The sequence below is a fragment of the Pseudonaja textilis genome, chromosome 2, assembly GCF_049901715.1.
Source record: "Pseudonaja textilis isolate UNSWEBS1 chromosome 2, rPseTex1.2, whole genome shotgun sequence".
Taxonomy (NCBI): Eukaryota; Metazoa; Chordata; class Lepidosauria; order Squamata; family Elapidae; genus Pseudonaja; species Pseudonaja textilis.
The window spans coordinates 145,855,715-145,877,652 of NC_141991.1; the positions used below are offsets into that span (position 1 = coordinate 145,855,715).

Here is a 21,938-nt window from a genome sequence, read left to right on the forward strand (position 1 = left end):
CAACTCAATGTCTCTTCAACTGCTGCTTGTAGAAATGATGAGACTAATGTTCCCACTAGTTTCCAATAGTTAAATACCTGGAAGAAATTATTTAGATAAAAGGTTGGACTGTCAAATATATGACGCCTTCTTAGCATTCCCAACGTAAGTTCCCTTTATTGTACCTGTTTACAGTTAGAATCCCCCCTTTTGGCTATGCAAATTGAGGTAATGGAATTATAGCTCAATCTTTATGGAAGATACTAGATTGGGCAAGACTTCATTTATTATTCTGTTTCATATGGAACAAAACAGTAGTATGTAACCCTGATTTACCTAAATGAAGCACGGCAACATCACATGCACTCAAATTCAGATCTCTCTCCCTGTTTACTCCATGCGCACATATGCAGACTTACCCTGCCAACTTTGTGTTCAGCGGTTGTGCATGCATCAATAAATGTCTGAGCAATGACAGTGAGATTTGCGTCCACATTATCAGAGACACGCACATCGAAAATGAATTGAGGGTTCTTGAGTGTATTCACCCAGAAGCGCAGCAGCAGACTGAGATAGGTAGAAGAAAAAATACGTTAAAGTTGAGAGATCCATGACATCTTCCAGCTGCTAATCTTCAGCCTTTGAAACCTCTATTTTCTTGCAATCTTGAGCAAATCTGCCATTGATCAGCCCGTGCAAATCTCACCTGTTGGTTTTCCAGATATGCAAAGTCTCAGGTTCAGTGACCCCATGCTTTGTTGCCAATTCATCCAATTGGTCAAAAAGATACTTGACAGCAATTGGTACTGGGCGGTTTACGCTCAGCACTGCCTGGAACACATCGTCTACAAACTTCTGTAGGGTTCCCTATGGATGGTCAAGAGGAGGAAAAGAAAGGCCTTAGAGACATGCTCCTGCTTTTTTTCCAATTAATGAGAAATACAAAATACCATCAAAATACCAGTATTTAAAACTTGCGTGTATTACAACTTCATCACTGCATTCCTGACACTTGGAAACCTCTAGGAAGCCCTAGCCGATTTAATAGATGTTCTACTCTTTTCAGTTTTTTAATCAAGAGCTGATCCATAAGGAGAGATCCTGTCTATGTAATTGCTGTTTGGCGAATAATTTTGTTTAAAGCTTTGCAGCCATCTTAAGAAACATTTGTTGGAGTTAAGCCAACTTGTCAGAATTTAATTTTAAATTGTTCTCATGATTGTGTTCCTGTACCTTATCATAGTCTGGTTCTAGCTTAGCTGTTTGCGTGGTCTCTTCATTTACCCTAAGAGTACATCCAGAATGCTCATGATTACAACGCAGAGCTAAATAGCGCAAACGCTTCCTTTCAGGGAAACTGGTTTCTCTTTCCCCCTTGTCTTGACAAACTCTTGGGAATCCTAATTGTGAGGCCACTGGTCTAAGGCTCTGTGCATTTGAGGACTGAATTGGATGCCTGGGAGGAGGCATTTTAAAAGCACCATGCTTGTTTCTTACTTTCATGGAAAGCAGGCGAGTGAGATAGATCTCAGGAATAGCCTTTGCCCGCTCTCGTAGGCTGCTGCGCCGACCCTGCTGCTGCTTTGTGGCTTCTGGTTCTTCTGTGGGCTTTACCAGGTGCCAGAGGCGTAGCCCCCCTTCCTCTCCATCCTCTAGCATTGGGGTGTCTGAAAAGGAAGCAGTAAGATTCATCTGGCTATAAGATAGGCCAATCTGTCCATTACCACATTTCCCTGACAGCCATCTTGCCTCCGGGATGTAAGAATTATTCATAACCCATTCTAGGGTAATAGCAGTAGCGGCAGTCAAAAGTGTGAAGGAAAGAAGGAGGCTTATAGGAAGGAGGCTCGGGAAACCTTTGGGGTGGCCATTGTAGCCAAAAACAAGGTGGTCAGAGGCATAGATCACAGAGGAAATCTATGTAATCACTGTTGATAATGTTATTTATCTGAGTGGTGAAACGTCTGGGAATCTCAAAACATTACAAATAAGAGGAATGATTTATGCTTTCTGGTGCCCTCCTAATGTGCTGAATTACAACTCATTATTCTTGAGACAGTACAGTCACTGGTGTTAAGCAGTGCTGAACAGTAGAGAAGATACCATGTTACACAAGGCAGTAATGGTTCAAAACCAAATGTTTTTGCCTTTGTTCAATTGTGGTCCAGAATTGGCTGGATCCATTTAACTCCAAAGAACCCACATTATGGCTTACAAACAATGCATGAACCCAGCCATGCCTTTGCTTTGAGAGACACACTCACTTTCTCCAAAGAAGAAGTTTTGACCCGTGCCTTGGGAAATGTCATTGTGAAGGCGGGGGATGAGACTGACTGTGGCCCCATCAGGAACCTGCGGAAAGAGGAACAGAGAACTGCAAACAATCAAAAATGGCAAAGCACAGCAGAGTGCCTCTGTCAGCTAGTATAGAGAGCGCTAATGCTCTCTAATGTAGCTACTGTGTTTCTCCAAAAACAAGGCTGGGTCTTATTTTCTTTTGACCCCTGAAAAAATGGCTAGGCCTTCTTTTTGGAGGGCTCTAATTATTGACTCATCTCGTGGCAGTGGCATTGACAGCCCCACCCAGCAGGAGCATGCTGCTAGCCCACTTCTGTGGCCACTAACAGATCTGTTATTGCCTGCAGATGCCTTCTGGCAGGCATCTGAAGGCGAAACAGAGGTCGGGACAATCCATGCGAGTGGTGGCAAGTGGCCGCAGAAGACAACGAGGCAGACGTCGGGTTGTGCAATGCCTGGTAAGTAGGGCAGCTTCACCCCTCCATCCCCATCCTAGCTTATTTTTTACCTGTGTGCCTTGCCCTACCCTCTACATCCCAGGGTGGGCGGGGTCTTAATTAGGGCTAATTTTGTGGGTGGGGCTTAATTTGATTGCATGCGCTCAAAAACATGATAGGGCTTCTTTTCAAGGTGGGTCGTCTTTTTGGAGAAACATGGTAGTTCTAGATAGAATAGATGTTATCTTCCAAGAGCTGCATTTTCTGTTTTTTGGTGCCCAGGGTTGCAGAAAACTAATGAAGAGGGGAGCAACATGTTTCTGATTAGGGGAGGATTTCCAGTTTAGAAGTAGCAAACACTATACCCCTGCAGGATTAAGCCACACAGAAACTTAAAAGATACCCATTTTCCTCGTCAGGGAATGGCTAAAAGTAGAGACGTGGATTTTTTGCATTTTTGCTGCTGGAGTTTGCTGGCATATGCTTAAGATTGGAAACATAAGATTGGGGAATGCACATGGCCAGCAAATTGTCCCTCCCTCATCTCCCCCCACCCATTTTTTTCTTCACTCTCATCTCATTTGCTGGCTGTACCTTGTAATGTTGCAACGTGTTGAGCCTCTTCCACTGGTTCTGCATGACTGAAGTCAGGTCCTCATCTGAAAGGGTCAGATGGCCAGCAACCCCTGAGCGCCATTCTGAGGGTGGGCAGGAGGGAGATGAGTAACAGGTAAGAGACTCGCACTTTCATGTTCTCCTCTTTCCCTCAAACCTCCACAACTCAATTTATGAAGCCACAGTCTAGTGCACAACACTATGCAAATAAATTAGCCAACCTCATCTACCTGGGATGACTAAAGGAAGGAGGTATCTTACCTAAGTCAAGAGAATGCACAGAGGGCCGCTGGGAAAAAGGCACACCCTTGAACACCTGGTCCAAGATTTTTTCCTTCACTTGGGTGATAGTATCTGTGTCGAGGACACGGGCTGGGATACGCTGAGTTTCAGTCCCACCACCAGGCCCTCCTCGCACCAAGACGGTCAGAGTAAGAGGCCGATATTCCACATCCTCTCGGAGCAGCCGGCTGTCATTTAGAGTCCGCTTGGCCTTGCCTGTGATAGCATCCACCGGGCCTTTATCCACCTGGTACTTAATGGCACGGAAAAGCATGTACAAGGGCTCCCCGGCTACCTCCTGCAGCAGGAAAGATAGAATGAATGAATCTCATTCTCTAAAGTTGAAACAATCCCTGCTCTGCTGCGGTATACCTAGCACGATGTTTCCTCAGGAGTTCCGGATATAGGTAGTCGACTTACAATGGTTCATTCGAAGTTACAACGGCACTGAAAAAATGACTTATGATTGTTTTTCACGCTTGCAACCATTGCAGCATCCCCCATGGTCAAGTGATCAAAATTCAGGTGCTTGACAACTGACTCATATTTATGACTGTTGCAGTGTCCCGTGATCATGTGATCACATTTTGTGACCTTCTGACAAGCAAAGTCAATGGGGAAGCCAGATTCACTTGAGAACCATGTTACTAACTTACCAACTGCAGTGATTCACTTAACAATTGTGGCAAGAAAGATTGTAAATTGGGGCAAAATTCACTTGACAAGTGTCTCACTTAGCATCAGAAATTTGGGGCTCAGTTGTAATCGTAAGTCAAGAACTACCTACACTGACTTTCAAAAATCCTTTTTTTTAAAAAAAAGACCATTTTCAGGCATTCTGATCAAGCACAAAACACAAGCAGTGATATTATCTTTTAAACCAAAATAGGCATCCATCAATGAGAGCATGTATTGTGAATAATAGCCAGAAAAAGGGATGTACAAGATTTTCATTAGCTCAGGGAAAACTTAGATGCTTTGCATAATTCCAACTCAAATAGAATACACTTGTTAATCAACCAACCAATCAACCAATCAATCAATTTTTGCTGTGACCACAGTTGCAATGACATGACTTAGCATAGAAAAGGAATAAAATTGGTAATAATGAACGAAGAAAAGATGTATAAAAGAAATAAGGTGGAACCAACCCTATAGTTAAGAGTTTAAGAATTTGTAATTTAAAACATGGCAAATATAATAACTTGATTGATACAGTATCTGAATATACTGTGCAAATAAGCAAAATAAGCAAATAGCTTGCAAATTCACCTAAGTTGCATGGCTTATCAGAATCAGAGAACTTTCTTTCCAAGTGTAAAATTGGAGATGGTTTATATTTAAAAGTTTTTACTGTACTAAAGTGAAAGGCTGACTATTGTATAAAATAAACTGATTGTGTGGAAAAGAAAGACAATTTATGTACAAACAAAAATACATTCACAGCAATTAAGGCAATCTCTTTTGGCTTCTTTGCCCTACTATTGGTGAATACTTTTTTGGCAATTCAGAAAGATGGATGGATGGGAGCACTGAGGAGGAAAACTAGGGAATGTCAGGAGGGAAAACAACAAAAAGGCTATAGTAAAATTTGCAAACAGATGAGGTTCAATATTAAAAGGCGCAGCAGAAAAAAACATACCAAAGATTGGTTACCAAGATGTAGGCCTCTACCATGAACTGAAGTGATGCAGTCACCCACATGAAGGATTTTGGAAAGCAGAGTAAGAATGAAATAGCGGGGAAATAATCCACACAGAATTTCTCCATGGGAGGACAAATGAAAACCAGTGTGGGATGGTCAAATTATTAAAACCCAGATCCAAACTCTCCAGGCAACACAAAAGATATAGATTGATTATTTGCTGATATATTTTTTTTGGTACAATCTATTCTCATGTGCCTCTGCTCACTGGGGGAAAGTTGTGAGGATCAGCAGGATAGCAGGGAAAGCAGAAGTTTCTTTTAGAATTGGCAGACTACAAAGCCAGAAATAAATCAAGTTACACCTAACAGGATGTTATCTGATTGCCCAGAAACAGGAACAGAAAGTCTGGTAAGATGTTTCACAGATTTTCAATAGATTTCAGTACCAGACATAAAAGAGTTTAAAGCGGGTAAGGAAACAAAATAGCAACATATTAGCCAAAGACTTCACACAGTTGTAAAGCTAGGCCCATTTCCCTGGCCCTGCTCTCTATCAAACCAATTTAAAACTAGATTTTACAATTCAGCATGGTGCCCAGTGCTTACCCTAAGGTAGGAGTAGAGACAGATGGACATCCAATTGGTCAGTAGTTTCTCCACCATGGTCTCTGTCCTATGAAATAATTGCATGGTTTAATAATGTTACAAATAAATCCTGACTTGTAATAGCAATTGGGCCATCACTAACTAACACAATCTTAAAATGTGATGTTGCATGACCATGATGCTTAGCGAGGGCAATTCCTGCAGTCATGGTTGCCAATGTTAAATGATGACCTGACCATGACTTCCCAATTTTTTGCCACTTTCCTTGATTTTGCTTTGGGAAGCCAGCAGAGAATATCAGAAATTACTGACCACATGACTGTGGGGACGTCACGGCTATGGCTGGAACTACAAGGACCTGTCGTAAGTATCATTTCTTCAGCATCATCACAACTTTGAACTCTCAGTAAACAAATGGCCATAACCTGAAGACTACCTATATTTCATGATATACTGGAACCAGTTCCAACTCCAAGAGAAGAGGGATTGCCTATATGCTGCCCAAGAACTGCCTTAACTCAAAGTATAAACCATTCACACTCCCTGAGGGTTTTGTCTAGGGCAATAAAATTAATGCAGGGCTTAACTGAATTCAAGAAAAATCTTTTTGAGACCAAAGTATCTGAAGCAGATTATGGACTATATTATCTAGTATGAAGGAAATTTTAAAACAAATTTCAGGGCAATATTTTTGTGTATCACCACAGTGCTTGAACAACTGTCAAAAAGAAGAATAATGTTCATAGCAAGTAAATAGGCGAAGCAATCCTCAGAAGATCTTTTCATTCACTACCATATTTCTTTTCAATCAATGGTATTCCAGTTTAAGATTTAATTTCTTCATGAATTCACCCCAATTGTTTGGGGTAGGTACTTGTAAATTTTTGCTGTAGCTGCTAGCCATGAGGAATCAATGCTAGCTATGAAAATTGAAGGCTTGCTCAAGAGAGCACAAAGCTACCCACATCAAGAGAGCGCAGAGCTACCCATTCTGCAGAAGCAGATAATCAAAAAAGATTTTTTTGGAAGAAAGGTACCTTTCCCCACTCTGCATCTATGCATGATTGCTCCAGGACCTACCTGCGAAGCATGAGCTTAGGATTGCGGGCAACGCAGTGGGCAGCCAGATCACTCAGCAGGGTCTGCATGATGTCCGTCAAGTACTCCAGCCGCCCATGGAGAGCCAAAGAGAGAAGCGATGCTGTATGACATCGGTCTCGTTGAGAGAAGGTAGGTTGGGCCTCCAACGTCCGGATTAACTGTGAATAGCAGGGAGAGAAGAGCATCAGCTCTGTTGCTATGGCCCAGAAGGTACCCCTTCTGCTCCAAGGACAGAGATTTTCCGAGGGTCAAGGAGGCAAATGATGAGGTTCCATCCTTCCTGTATGTGCTTTCCGGCACTGCTTTCATGCATAAAAGGGGCAAAAGAACTTGTGCTGCAATTGTGCAACGCTACTTTCATCATTGGGATGAAAGCATCAGTCTGGAAATATTGTTCAAAGCTGAAGTTTAAACCATCAGCCATTGATGCAGCAGAGGAGAATACTTGTAAACATTCCCTGCAGATGAATCTAGGACACGGGTGTCAAACCCACGGCATCCCATTGCCATCACATGATGTATTGCAACATTTTTTCACTTTGCGGAGCTGGGGCGGGCATAGCTTACATGTGACGCATCTGGGCTGCGGGCTCCCAGTTTGACAGCCCTGATCTAGGAGATACCAAATGACCACCTAGACTAGAGTCCCTTCCTATCAGTGTGCAGCTTTGCCTTGTTCTCTCCTATGTCAATATTGAATGGTATAGTAGAGGTGTTCATATAGGAGTTTTGCTTCCTGCAATTCGTCCTTGTTCCCACACTGGGAGACTTCCCACTTAACAGCTGATTTCCAAAACCCATCCCACTCCCACCAGTGGCGGAGAATCTGTTCTGTCCTTCCGCTGCTTTCCAGCATTCACCTCCCCATTTCCCCCAGTTTGCTCACCGTCAGCAGGAAGACTTTGCTGTTCAACAGATTGGAGAATTGTCCCAGGCCCTGCTCCACTGTGGCTCGGCGGCCCTCGGGCAGGTCCAGCACCCGCCTCAGAGGGACATCCCCCTGAGCCGGGAAGAAGACACGCTGAGCGTAGGTGTTATAGTCCAGGAAAGGGATTCCAGAGCCTTCCAGCTCCCCACTCAAGTCAGTCATTTCAGTCATGAGATCTGAAGCGAGGAAAGGAGTTGGGATCAGAAGTTGGGACCGAAGGGAAGGAGGATAAAGGGTTAAAGAAGAACAAAAAGGAACATACAGCACCCGGTCATTCACAATAATAAATGCTTCCCCACTTCTAAAATGCCTTTCATTTTTCTCCTTCCAGAAAAAAACTAATTATAACTGCTAGCACAAGGTATATGTACTCAGTTGACACGCTGTTTAAATGAAAGATGGATTTATTGTAAATATAAAGCAAAAAAATTACCAAAACACACACACACTTTTTACTTCACCTGTGCTTTTCCTGCTTTTGACAACAGCCTAACCCCGCAAAATTAAGCAGGAATTGTAAAGCTGCTGTTTATAATCATAGAGACAAGGATCATTCATAATAATCAGGACAATTTTTAGGGCACTGCTTTGTGCAGTGCCTGTTTCTCAAAAGCTCTGCTTGGTCTCCTTTCTTCACAGCAAGGGCACTGTACGTGCTCAAACAAGGATACAGAAATGAAGAATCCAGTTGTTTCCCCTCTCCCTCTCCCACCCACTCCCACCCTCCAAAACTCTTGTTCTTCCAAACTCTGTGGAAACTCAGCACTAGGGCAAATAAAGTCTCTTGGGTGCAATATCTAAGGATTTGTAATTTGGCAGGAAAACAAGGCCATTACATTGCTAATCAATTCATGATCATCTCCGGGAGTTATCTATTTATGAATTTATTGAATTTTTATGCTGCCGATTTCTCTCACAAGGTGATCAATAGAAGTGTTTGGTCTTTGCTTGGAAGCCAGGAAGATTCTTTGGATCCAGGGTGGAGGTGCTTGCTTACCTGCAGGGACCTCTTTAAAATAAGCCACATCTTTTCTGGGCTGTCACACCTGGAGCGCTTGCAGCTCAAGCAAGCACTGTCACCTTTTCTGCTTCAGATGAGACTACTGAACACCTTTAGTTATCCTGTCACAGTAATTCCTGTATGAACTCTCTCACTTGCTTTAACACATGTATGCTATTTCCTACTCCATATGGAATCCTCTATATTCATAAATGAAGGCTTTCCCTAAGTATCTAATCTGGACAGGTCAACTGGTAAGAGCACCACATTTCAAAGAAGTCTTGACTGTAGCCTGTTAGAGATTGCAGGAAGTCCTTGCCTTAACATATTGGGACTGGAAACCCTATCATTAAATGATGTGGTTGTAAGTAAAAAAACCCCAACAACCATGTGACCATGCTGCTTATCAATGTCAGCTTTGGCAACTCCAGTTGTCATTAAACAAGGATCGTGTGGTTCATTAAGTGACAACCTCATGTGACCGCAGCCTGTGTCTTCCTGCTGTCTTCCGCATAGACTTTGCTTGTCGTGGAAGTTTCCAAATTGCGATCACATGCCCACAAGGATGCGGCAAGAGCCATCAGTATAAGGGCAAGTTGTAAGTACCTCCCATTCAGTGCTTCAAACAGTTGCTGAACAAGCGGTTGATACTTGAGGACCACAGATAAGATTTTAGATCTATAGACAGCTCTTTTATCATCTCATTCTTCCTTTCTTTCCCTCATTCAAAATCCTTCCTCTTTCCTCCAGATTAATTAATCCGACCCTCCCTGATCAGGTATTCTTGAATGCTTGTTATGCTACGTATACATCATCTCCAGTTCACACAACCACCTGCTCTTTCAGCTGCAAATGATGGGAGCAGTAATCTAGTGATTCAACCCAGGGGGCATGTCCAGTTGGGGAAAAGCTAACACCATTCCCATTTCATACCAGTGAATTCCTTGCGGCATTGGTCTCCGACGCTGATCTCCATGTTCTCAAGCTGCACTAGGACTTTCTTATAATCACGCAAGGCTTGCTTACTCTTTCGTCTGTCAAGAGACCAAGAAAAAGAGATTACTAAGTTTCACGGGAAGGAAACAACATTGCTTCCCAGCCTCCCAGTGATTCTGAAGGTGTGATATACCTGTACATTAAAATGAGAAGCAGGACTATAACCACCAGCACTGCTGCCCCTACACCCAGCCCAATTTGGGCTTGTGGGGGAAAACTAGATGGCGGTTCTGTATCATAGCGGACACGACCAAGATCCAGGCGCAGGTTTCCCATCTGTACCTGCAAGAAGACAGCATACAAGATTCATTTGACACGTAGTTGTCTGTTGCAATAAAGCGTTGTGCTATTATAAGGACTAAATAATCTGTCAAAGCAGAAATCCCTAACAAGAGCTAATACAGGGAGACCAGGAATAAGTCTGGTCTCAAAAGGTCTGAGCTCCGGTCCTAAACCTGATCTGGGAGCTTCACCTCCTATGTTTCCCAAGCAACAGGGATGCTAGGAACTGAGGTCCATGCCCCTAGCAGATTGGGGAAGACTTTCCTAATGGTGCCCATCTTAAGATCATTAAGGAAGGCTGATGAACTGAATTTCTTCGATGAACCCCACAGGAAAGTTTACATTTATGTATAGATTTTTTTTAAAAAAGCAATCAATGTATACTTAATTGCCTGCTATTGCTAACAACTACTCATAGTAAGAATGAGTGAGTTTCCAGTATTGGTCCAATTAGGATCTGGGGATTCAGTGTACCAATAAAGCAGCAAAAAGGGGACTTGGTCATGTCTGAAGATCTGTTTGCATAAGGCAAGATTTTGTACATGGGGCTTCCATCAAAGAGAATACAGAAGCAAAATGCAGTGGTATGAGCAGCTATGTGTATCCCTAAAACAGCACATTACACTTCTGTTCTACAAGCTGCACTGGTTATCTTTTGCTCCTGAATCCAATTCGAAGTACTGGTAATATCATTTAAAGCTCTTCATGACACAGGTGCTGATTATTTGAGGGACAGCTTCCCCCTGGTTGTATTTGCCTGGTTATATTTACCTCAGAAGAGGTATATTGTGGGCCCCATGTGTTAAGGAGTTATATCTGGCGGGTTCCATGGGCCTTTTCTGCCTTGGCCTCTGCCCTGTGGAACATCATTTCCCTTGAAGTGAGACTGGCCAATCCCTGGTAACTTCCAGAAATCCCTCAAAATGTGACTGTGTCAACAGGTTTGGGGGTTTCAAGGAAATGTGGAATTAATGGAATGGTTACATTGCCTGTAACTACACTGAATCTGCTTTCTCCTAGTCTTTTAATGGTATTGATTTTTTTAAAAGTTGTGAAATGTGTTTAATGTTGTTCATTTTATGGCTTGTTTTTTATTGTACACCACCCAGTCAAGTCTGTGTGAAGGGCAGCCACTTTTTGATGGAAGAATAAAACAATAACATAAAAATGTGCAGGTTATGCACTGATCCTGTATGGTATGTAAGAATATGAGTTATACAATCAATTCCTGTACTGGGAGTTTCCCAGTTCTAATCCCAAATATTAATCAAAACCCTTTGGGAAAGATTAAAATTTCAAACCCACATATATTAATTTGTTAGTTTTTTTATTATTTATACTTGCACTAAGGATGCATAGAAAGTTGAATAACCAATGTTTATCTCCAAAGATAGCACTACATTACATGGTTCAACCACTCGCAAAAGCCACTCTTTCCGCATAATTCTTTGCTCTGCCGCTAAAGGACCAGGAAGGAAGCTATTAAAAGAGCCATAAAACCAAAATAATTTTATTGTGCAAACCTTTCTTCTGCTTTATGGGTGGAGTGGGAAACTGAATTGAATCTAAGCAACTATGCAATCAGAATAATATCATTATGCAAATTATTATTCAAAGGGTGTGATCATGCTATACACTCAAAGGAATTCCTGTTGCTAACAAGGAAGAGTTGTATCTGACAACATCTGGGATTATATAGATTTTTTTTCAAAAGTCTTTCAGGAAGGAAGAGCTTTTCCTACATATGGAAACATCAGCAAAGGTCTAAGTTAGAGGCCAGAAACAAGGTGTGTGGTGGGTGAGTGGGGAATGGCTGTGATGTCCCTACAATATTTTCAAACCCATCCAGTTACTTTTGAACTCACTATAAACTCAGGCAACACAGAAGAAGTATTAAACGGCTGTGGTGGTTGCAGAGGGGGCTCACAGTACAAATGGGTAAGCGTAAGAGTCTTCACGGTGCAAACACTGTTGCCTATGAAGGCCCTCACTTCGTTCTTGCTGATGCCGAGGTTCAAACCTTCTCCCTAAAGAGGGGCACAAAAAAAAGTCACAAGTGCAATCGACATTCAAGAATTGCAATTATTTCATTACGGCCCCCTTTCCACCAAGTTGGAGGCCATGCTGTGTCTAAGCCTTATCTACCCCCCCCTCCCTCCCTCCCTCCCTCCCTCCCTCCCTCCCATCTCTCTCTCTCTCTCTGCAGACTCCTAAGACACGTTATTTTCTATAGCAGGATAACGCTTACTACCAGTGGTTTAGATCAGGGGTGGGATTCTACCAGTTTGGACTGGTTCCGGTGAACCGGATGTTAAAGTTACGTCTGGTTCACCAAACCGGTATTTCAACTGACTGGCTGGCCCTGCCCATCTCTCCCCTCCCCTCCCCAGAGTCTCCACATGGCCCATTTTTGATGGAGGTAAGTGCAGGGTCCATGCGGAGGCTCTGGGAGGGAGAAAAAACGTGCCTTCCGGAAGTCTGGAAATGGGCCTGTTTCCGGCTTCCGGAGGGCCTCCAGAGCCCAGGGGTGGCTGTTTTTGCCCTCCCAGAGGCCTGGGGGAGGTCTCTGGACCCTTGGAAGGGTGAAAAATGGCCCTCCCGGAAGTACCAGAAGTCCGGAAATGAGCCTGTTTCCGGCTTCCGGAGGGCCTCCAGAACCCAGGGGTGGCTGTTTTCGCCCTTCCAAAGGTCCGGGGGAATTCTGGAGACCCACTGGAAGCCAGAAACAGGAAGTTCTGGTAGATGATATATAGTTCCAAAAGTGGTGATTTAATTGTTCCAAATTATATATTGCTGTCTTCTGATAATATGACCAGAAGTTCTATGACATGAGACTCAATACACCGTCGCAATGCAATTTGGGGTAATTCTGTTAACTGTTGTAATGAATCAAGACAGAAAGAAATGACTGAGGTTTCAGAAGTGCTAATGAGCAAGGAAGTTCTACTAAGCATCACTGTGCTGAAAAACAAGGAGGATTAGCACATCATATCAAGCCCCCCTCCCCCCGGTCCCAGCTTCCACCATTCCTGGGGCTGCTTCCCCTAATGCTCCTTACCTCTATGTCCAGGACATTGCCGGGTTTAAGACTAAAAGGGCGGCCAGTGGATTCCCGACCAGGCCAGCGCAGGTGGGGATTGGGTTTGTAGGAGAATTCTTGTCCTCCACTGGCATTGCTAAAAGGAACGTGGAATCCATCCAGCTCAAAAACAAGGTAGCGGAAGTGAGCATTGGGTGGCACAGCTGGCGATGGACAAAGTAGGAGAGTAGATGAATTAGCACAGCAAGGTTCCCAGCACTGTGAAGATACAAAAAAAATAATTAGAAGAGGGCAGGGGAATTGTTCCTGAACTGCAGCCTCCAACCAAGTCATAACTTTTTCTTCTCTTTCCTGTACTCACCTCCAACAGATCGCCCACCTCAACACAGGGCCTTGAGGAAGCTGAGGACAATGGGGCATGAGGGCCATGCAAAGAATCACAGGATCTTTTTTTCCGGATGCTTTTGCCTGTGGGCGTCTTCTCTTGCTCCAAGATGGCTTTGATGAGGGGTTGTTGCACCACATCCAAATGAGTCCCCTCCACCTGGATAATCCTTCCACCCCTGAGAAACATCAGCATCCACAAAGATATCTGTCTTAATATTTCACCACCCATTGGTCTGATATAGCCATTGTGAACAAACTTATGATGGAAGAGGTCCTGGACAGCTGAACTCAGCCTTAACTTTGAGGTTCTCCTATTTGCTCCCCATTCCTGAAATGTCCCTGCACCCTGTATTTCCATTGTCCAAAACTCTCTTGCTCTCTAAAACAGCTCCACCCTTCTTTCTTCACTGTGGCTTCATATCAGAGTTCCACCCCAAAACACCAACCTGGTCCCATTTCTTTCTCTCCCTTAAAACCTAAGACTTAAACTTTCCCCTATTTGCAGAATACTTATCCCTGTGGAATGTTGTGGAGCTCACATTAGAAAAGCAAAGCAAATTGCTCTATTGCTGAGCCACATGATGTGATCCTGGAAGCGGCTGCCATTTTCCAAGCGGCCACAATTCAGTGCAGCTGCTCAGAAAATGGTGGCTGCTTCCAGGATCACACCATAGGGCCCAGAAATGGAGCGGCCTTCCTAACTTGAGTTCTAGAGGTCTTTGAAAGGTAATCGCATGATGGGTGACATGGGAGTGGGAAGCAGGCCCAAGGTAGGAGGGGTATGGGAGGAGATAGGCAGGAGGGCTGGAGCATCCCTGCAGTCAGCCATAATGGCCAACGGCTGCCAGGGTGATGCAGTGGATATAATGACAATGTTGTAAGTAGCTTCTAGAGGTTCTAGACCTGCCTTAGGCATATTAAACCAGCTACGTAACCTTGGGCCAGTCACTATTTCTTAGTCCTAGAAAGTAGGCAAGGGCAAACCAATTCTGAAAAATCTTGCCGGGAATACTGTAGTGACAAATCCAGGTAGTCACCAGGAATTAAGACTGTTTGGAAACCATGGGCACACCCACAGGTGCAGATACCCACCCACCCACCCACAAATGTGACGTATTATACAAACATGGTGGAAGCAATGATGATTTGCAAGGATCAAAACTATGGAAAGATATAGGGAATGGTGTTGGGGTTATCCAGGCTATATTTTCTTATTTCATGCCTTTAATTTCTTTCTCTTATTATGTCTTAATCTTTTTCTGTGCAAAGGGCAACAGCATGAAGTGTATGTGTGTGTGTACACACAGAGTATATGGTTATGAATGTTGTAGAAATAATCCTTAGGTCTCCCTTCCTTCTCACCAAGGAAGGCAGATTGTGCTGCTTATATACAACCATGTATCCTCTTTTAAAAAAGGCTAACTTTTTCTTTGTCAAGCAAAGAAATGTTTTATAACATGCAAGCTCATATACAGTATTAACTCATAAGCCAGATAAAATGACCCCTCAGGCTTTTACCCATGGAAGCTGGTAGATGGGAAGGCCCCAGTGAGCTGTGGATTAGGTGTATAAAGGAAGGGCTTCTCCAGAAATTCACGCAGCGCCACACCATACTTGGCACGAACAGTTGCTCTCTGGGGCATCAAGCTGGCACTGGTACGGCACACAATGGCTCTGGGTTCCACAGGTTCCTCACTGTTGGGATGGAAAGTAAAGAGGTGATATGAGGACTTGGAGAGGATTGTGAGGAAATAAAGCAGAGGTCCCCAAACTTGGCAACTTTAAGCCTTGTGGACTTCAACTCCCAGCAAAGGTCAAAGTTAGGGAGTTGAAGTCCACAAGGCTTAAAGTTGCCATGTTTGGGGGGCCCTGAAATAAAGAGAGGGGAGGGAGAGAAGACGAAAAGAAGCCATTTTACTCACAGAATACAGGGCAGGTTGCCCACGCTGACAGTAATCTCAGGGCCAGTTAGGAGGTCCTTGCCAGAGATGGTTATTCGGGTTCCTCCAGCCATGGGACCGAATCCTGGGTGTACATTGAGCAGGGTCGGATCCTGAGAATGGAAGCAATTGTGAGGGCTGATGGGCGGTGTTGGTGGAATTCACAGCATCTGGCTTGTCTTTCCTCACCCCCCTAATAACCATGACACAGGCACATTGCAAACCAATGTGCCTAGCTCAGCCCATCCTTATACTCAGTTTCAAGCTTCCTTAGGACAAACTCTGAATGTCCCCACCTCCTCTGTCAGACACTGACCTGGTAGGTGAAGTGGTTCTTGGAAATCCCCGTGGGGCGATCTCCAACGGTGACCTGAACGGGGCCAGATAAACCTCGCTTTCCAGGGGGCACATTACAGATAATCCTGTAGGGAACAGCAGGAAGGCCCTATTATGAGAAAGCCTGAAGAAATTCACAGCAGGGCTGCATTTTTAAAGAATGCAGAAAGGGTACAGGCTCTCGTGAGAACCCCTTTTCAAAATAAGTTTCATTAGCTGAGAACAATATAGTACAGAATCAGAAGTAAGAGGAGTTTTCAGCTCCTGTTCTTGATTGGTTTTGGACAAAAGCTCTGGAGTTCAGCTTAGCTATAGATTCAGCCTGGCATTCTGGCTTTCCTCAGCCCTTTATTTGATAGGAATGTTAATGGCCACCTGAGAATGAATGCTATGCCAATTACATAGCTTAATGCTGCAGAAACCATTGTATTCCCCTATGGAAAGGTTGTGTTTGAAGCTTTTTCATTGAAAAAAACAACAACAGTGTTAAGTACTGTACATGTAGACAGAAAAAATGGAGGTTCCTACTCCAGAGACATACTATTTCTTTAATATTAGAAGTTATTGGTATCCAAGAAATTGATTGGTTACAGAATCTAAAGACAGGAAATAACCTTTATCAGATGAAAGACAACTTTATATCAGGCTGAGGCAAATTCTTGAAACGTAATAGATTAGTATCATAAAAGCAACAAATCATGGACTAGTTTTATATATTGTTCTAAATTGTGATTTGCTTATAGTTTGTGAAATAATCTGCTATTGATCAAATTCATGTATCATGCTAAGCCGTATTTCCTTTACAAACTGTTAGATTCAAACAATATGCTAAAGCAAAAACAAGAAACTCACATTTTAGCTTAGTACGTTTACAGACATTTCTAAAATTCTGTTTTCTCTTTGTCAATAGGATACAGAATGTAGATTAATGAGAAAAAAAATTAATTTCAACACCTGTAGAATCAGGCTGCAACATAACAAATTTGACAAAAGTGAAGGGGATCTGAATAGTTTCTGCATGCACTGTATTTACATTTAATATCTAATAAAAAGATGACACACTCAACTTATCATCAGCTCATATAGAGTGATTCAGGCTTAATAAGCAAAACAATGTTAGTCAAACTAATTCCTGCCAATTTCCTTAAAGATCATATCTCTGTGCAACTCTAAACCAAATACTCACTGCTTTGGTTTTAAAAAAGACTGGCTGCATGTGGGGAGTAGCCCTTACCGAGTGGAAACTATGTACTGAGCTGGATCAGGAACACATGGCAGCCCAGCTACAAGCACACTTCCAGCCACGTCTTCAAAGCGATGACCCAGGTTGGATCCTATCACAGTGAGAGCCATTTCTCCTTCCAAAGGTCCAGTGAGTGGAGATATCTAGGAAACAGGATTATATGGTATTATGACATTGCAGCTGTAAACTAGCTGCTTTCTTCAAATTCTGTTAAAACAAAAGACAGATATATTAGCACCAATGTTACAACCAAGCACCTCCCCTATATACTGAGGTTGGAACTCCCAATGGAACTGAAAGGTAACTGGATTGAGATAGTTGGCTCACCATTGAAGAACTTTGACTCTATCTAGTGAATTACTGAAAGGGTGGTAGGTATGTGTGTATGTGGCAAGACTAAGGTGATAAATCGAGATCTGAGGTTTCAAGGGAAAATCCTTATATTCATTCCTATATTAAAAAATAAAAATCTGCATGTAGAACAACTAGGCAGGGAGACTATGGGCCCAGTGATGTTGCTTCTCACCGAGTAGATGACGGGCGATGGGCAAGTAGCCACACCAAGTTTGGATGGGCAGGAGTTCTCATAGACACAGCCAGTCTCTTTTTCCAGCTGACACCAGACACAGTGGAAATGCTGGGGGGCCGCTTTGCAGCGACTGCAGTCCAAACGGTCAACAGAACAGTTGTACAAAGTCACTGAGGGGAGGCAAAAAGACAAGAGGTGAACACCAGTTTAACATTGTCCTGCTTACAGCTACCTTCTCTATGCCAGACATTGCTGTCCACTGCTATCCAGGGAAGATAAGCTACTGTGTTTCTCACAAAATAAGGCGCGGCCTTATTTTGTTTTGAGCCCTGAAAAAACAGCTGGGACATGTTTTCGGAAGTTAATTAATTTCTCTTCCCCCCACCTCCCCCGTGCACCAGCGCCGTCTCCAACAATAGCATCTGAGTCGCTCCTGCTTTTTCCCCGTCCCCGTAACAACAGGAAAAAAAGATTTTTGAAGTACCCGGGAGTGCCATGCGCTGCGTTTTGGTTTAATCCCGAAAAGCTGGGTGGGCATGAGAAGAGCTGAGTGAGCATCTCTGATGCTGCTACCCTTGGTTCTCCAGGCTCGGGCCCTGCAAGTTTGCAAAAGTCCCGGTGCACAGCCCATTCCTGCATTCCAAGCGCCCAGGCCAAGCTGCACTTTCTCTCTCTTGCCAGTGCTGTCTCCAATAACAGCAGCAGCAGCGGCGGAAACCGTGGAAGTTACAGAGGCGGCTCCCCCACCCGAGAAGTGGCTGAAACGCTTCCATGGTTCCCGCCGCTGCTGCCGCTGTTGTTGAGAGACGGCGCTGCTGAGAGAGGGACAGCTGCAACTCGGCCTGGGCGCTTGAATGCAGGAACAGGCTGCGCACCAGGACTTTTGCAAAGATGCAGAGCCTGAGGCTGGAGCACCAAGGGTAGCAGCAGCAGGGATGCTCTCTCGGCTCTTCTTATGCCCACCCAGCTGCTCGGGATTAAACCAAAACGCAGCATGTGGCGCTCCCAGTACCTCAAAATCTTTTTTTTTCTGTTGTTACGGGGATGGGGGAAAAGTGGGAGCGACTCAGACACTGTTGTTGGAGACGGCATTGGCAAGAGAGGCGCCAAGACCATGGAAACTACGGAGGCCTGAAAAGCGGCTGAAATGCTGCCGGACATCCACGCCAATGCCGCCCGCCTGCTGACCCGGGTAAGGGAGCCCTCTGTGCTCCACCATGATTGGCTGTTAGGAGCGGCTGGTGGTGAGGCGTAGCTGCCCGTGGGGCACTCCTAATGGCAAGTTCCCCCCCCGCCTTCCCCCCCAATTTCGCATGTTTTAAACTAGGCCTAAATTTTGTGGGGAAAGGCTTAATTTCATTTTATGCCTAGAAAACATGCTGCGTCTTCCTATTAGGGGGGGCGTATTGTTGGAGAAACACAGCAGTGCCGTGATGGCGAACCTATGGCATGCGTGCCAAAAGTGGCATGCAGAGCCACTTCTGCTGGCACACAAGAGGTCACCTGGAAGAGCCTCACTGCATATGCATGCGCGCCCGCCAGCCAGCTGATGGTTGGGTATCTGCCACGCATGTGCAGGGGGAGATGCGTGCGCATGCACAAAGGCATGCAACATTCAGGGGTTGCACATGCATGCACAGAGCCATGTGGTGCCGGGATGCACATGCAGAGGTGCGGAGTGCACATGCTGGGGGTTACACATGCATGTGCAGGGGGCGGGGGAAATCGCATGCGAATTGCATCATGGGTGCAGGCACGCGAGTGAGCGCACTTTTGGCACGCAACATGGAAAAGGTTCACCATCACGGAGCTAGTGCAAGGCTACAGGATATTTAGAAGAGCAAGACATTGATGGGCATCCTAAAAGTTGGAAAAATCCAAACTTAAAAAGTATTTTGCACTAGATTTTAAGCTTCCATGAATTACGTCTTTTTTAAAGAGATAACAAATACTTGTTTCTTTTGGATCATGCATTTTGTCCTGCACAATAGGGCTGTTTTGGTATTCTGGGAAAGGCTCTTGAGTGAAACCCAAACCATAATCACCAACCTCTGTCTTCCTTTCCCTGCCCAGCTTTTTTTTTCTAATTAAAAAAAGAAAACAAGAGTATCAACAGAACATTATGAATAAACAAATTCAAAATAAGAAAGAACACTGCTCAAGCAATGGGGAGAAATCTTGCATATTTGTAAGGAGAAAGACGTTTGTATGGCTGAAAGGGGCGTGTGGTTAATAGAGGAAGAACGTATGACAATTACAACTTTTTCATTAAATGGATTGTTGGAACTCTAGACTAATTTTTCAGCAGTTCTGTAACTCATACTTTCAGATCTTTTTGCTCTAAAGTAAAAGATATTTCCATTTTTAATTTTATGGCATTTAATCTGACAGGAAATCTGTCAATTATTTGGAAGCCTGCACTCACAAAGAAAAAAAATCTCCACACCACAAGCCAGACAAGCACCTGGGCACAAACAGATCCCCCTGATACCTCCAGCTCAAACACACACCAACCAGGCATCCAGATGAAACCTAGCTTCCTAACAAATGATAGCCATCCGTTTACTTGGAGCCAAGCTTCACTAAAAGCCTTCAATACAGGAACACAATGTTGCCAGCCAATCAACACACACACACACACACACAAAGCCACAAAACAGACAGAAGATATTAGAAACACCAATCAAGCAGAACACAGCAAACTCCAATAAACACAGACCAAGACTCCCAACCAATCAGGATGAAGAAAAAACCATTCTGGCACAGCAGTAGCCTAGCCCCAAATTTAAAACTGAAACAACTGTAAAAGTCTGACTCACAGACGAACACAATACAGAAGCCTGATGATGGCAGATGAGATTCTGACGAAATGTTGCTACAACTGTAAAAGCACAACTACAATGATGTGGGAAAATACCCGAACAAAGCTGAATACCATACATGTAAGTACCCGCGAAAACGTAAGAAAACAAATATATATACACACACACACACACACATACATAAATTAATTATTCAAATGATATTAGAAAAACAGAGAATATGGTAAACTAGAAAAAATTATGCTATTATGACCAAAAAGGGTGGAATGAAAATTAAATAAAAGTTTATAGGTTAAGCTTGGTTAAATGGAAACAAAAAGAAAACTTAATTTTCTCTTTTTTTTCTTTTTCTTTATTGTATACATATTATATTAGACATGAACTAGAAAATGTAATTGATTATATAGGATATGAGAAAATAGAGAATATGGTAAACTAGAAAGGATTACATTGGAAAGTAAAGTATTTGTAATGAGAGTATTATATTATGATTAAAAAGGAAGGGAATGAAAATTTAATAAAATGTCATAGGTAAATTTTGACTAAGTGAAAACAAAGAAAAAATATGAAATGGTTATATGAATATATCTGGAATAAATATAAGATTTATTGTGGACTGGGGGATATACCACGTGGAACCTGAATATATTAGTTTCATTTCATTTTTTACTCTATTTTTGTTTGTTTATTATATATCGGCTTTGAGAAAATTAATGAAGATAATAATGAATAATGTAAAATAAAATAGATGGTAAGCTGAAAATGGAAATTATAGGGGATAAAGACTGGAAAATATATGTGAGGATGAAATGCTTTTGATATTGAATTAATGAATTGAAATATGAAGTAAGAACTTATTTAAAGATCAGTTGAATAGATAATGATTTGATATGAAATTAGATAAGAAAGTTGGAAATGTAATTATGATTATGTATAGATGTTGTAACCTGGAATCACGTTGCTCACTTGAAGAGATGTGTAAAAAAAAAATCTTTTATCAAAAAAAAGAATACATGAATTGGAAGGAAAGATATTGAACATCTAATCTAATCCCCTTCTCAGTCTGGGGACCCACTAACCATCCCTGAAAGATGGTCATCTTTGTTCTGCTTTCAGCTGCAATAGATAACAGGTCCACTTTTTCTATGTGACAGCTCTTTAGACCACTGTAACTCATCCATGTTCTCTTATAGACCAACTCCTTTAATTCTTCCTCAAAGGAGTTGATTTAAATACCCTGCCAAGAATCCCCTTCAAACCCATTCTCTTTTATAAATGAAGTGTTTGGAATTAAACACAGCACAAGGTACTCCAAGTGTGATTTAAACAGAGCAAAATATGATGGAACTATTATCTTTATGATCTGAATGATGCAGTCCCAGTCTAACTGGCCTTTCTAGACCATTTATCTAGATCTTTGTTAATCTGCATTAAAACAGAAGATAACTTCAAAATGATCAGTTGAGAAAT

The 21,938-nt window shown here is 43.0% G+C and overlaps 1 protein-coding gene and 1 long non-coding RNA gene across 7 annotated transcripts in view; one reads left to right on the forward strand and one right to left on the reverse strand.

Annotated features, from left to right (window-relative positions):
- Positions 1-21,938, forward strand: part of LOC148127148 (uncharacterized) — a 51,811-nt gene that overhangs the window by 14,579 nt on the left and 15,294 nt on the right. The gene's annotated exons all lie outside the window — the stretch shown is intronic.
- Positions 1-21,938, reverse strand: part of PLXNB3 (plexin B3) — a 63,674-nt gene that overhangs the window by 10,640 nt on the left and 31,096 nt on the right. For all 6 annotated transcript variants that reach the window (XM_087925759.1, XM_026711658.2, XM_087925762.1 and 3 more), the window contains 19 exons: positions 17,644-17,816; positions 17,109-17,260; positions 15,855-15,960; positions 15,521-15,651; positions 15,117-15,293; positions 13,573-13,774; positions 13,230-13,469; positions 12,037-12,198; positions 10,023-10,171; positions 9,827-9,927; positions 7,852-8,069; positions 6,945-7,123; positions 5,865-5,931; positions 3,591-3,909; positions 3,309-3,412; positions 2,244-2,331; positions 1,477-1,646; positions 686-846; positions 399-546 (listed from right to left, as the gene is read on the reverse strand). In XM_087925759.1, coding sequence (XP_087781885.1) covers positions 399-546; positions 686-846; positions 1,477-1,646; positions 2,244-2,331; positions 3,309-3,412; positions 3,591-3,909; positions 5,865-5,931; positions 6,945-7,123; positions 7,852-8,069; positions 9,827-9,927; positions 10,023-10,171; positions 12,037-12,198; positions 13,230-13,469; positions 13,573-13,774; positions 15,117-15,293; positions 15,521-15,651; positions 15,855-15,960; positions 17,109-17,260; positions 17,644-17,816 — 3,047 coding nt within the window. The remainder of the gene's footprint in view (positions 1-398; positions 547-685; positions 847-1,476; positions 1,647-2,243; positions 2,332-3,308; positions 3,413-3,590; positions 3,910-5,864; positions 5,932-6,944; positions 7,124-7,851; positions 8,070-9,826; positions 9,928-10,022; positions 10,172-12,036; positions 12,199-13,229; positions 13,470-13,572; positions 13,775-15,116; positions 15,294-15,520; positions 15,652-15,854; positions 15,961-17,108; positions 17,261-17,643; positions 17,817-21,938) is intronic.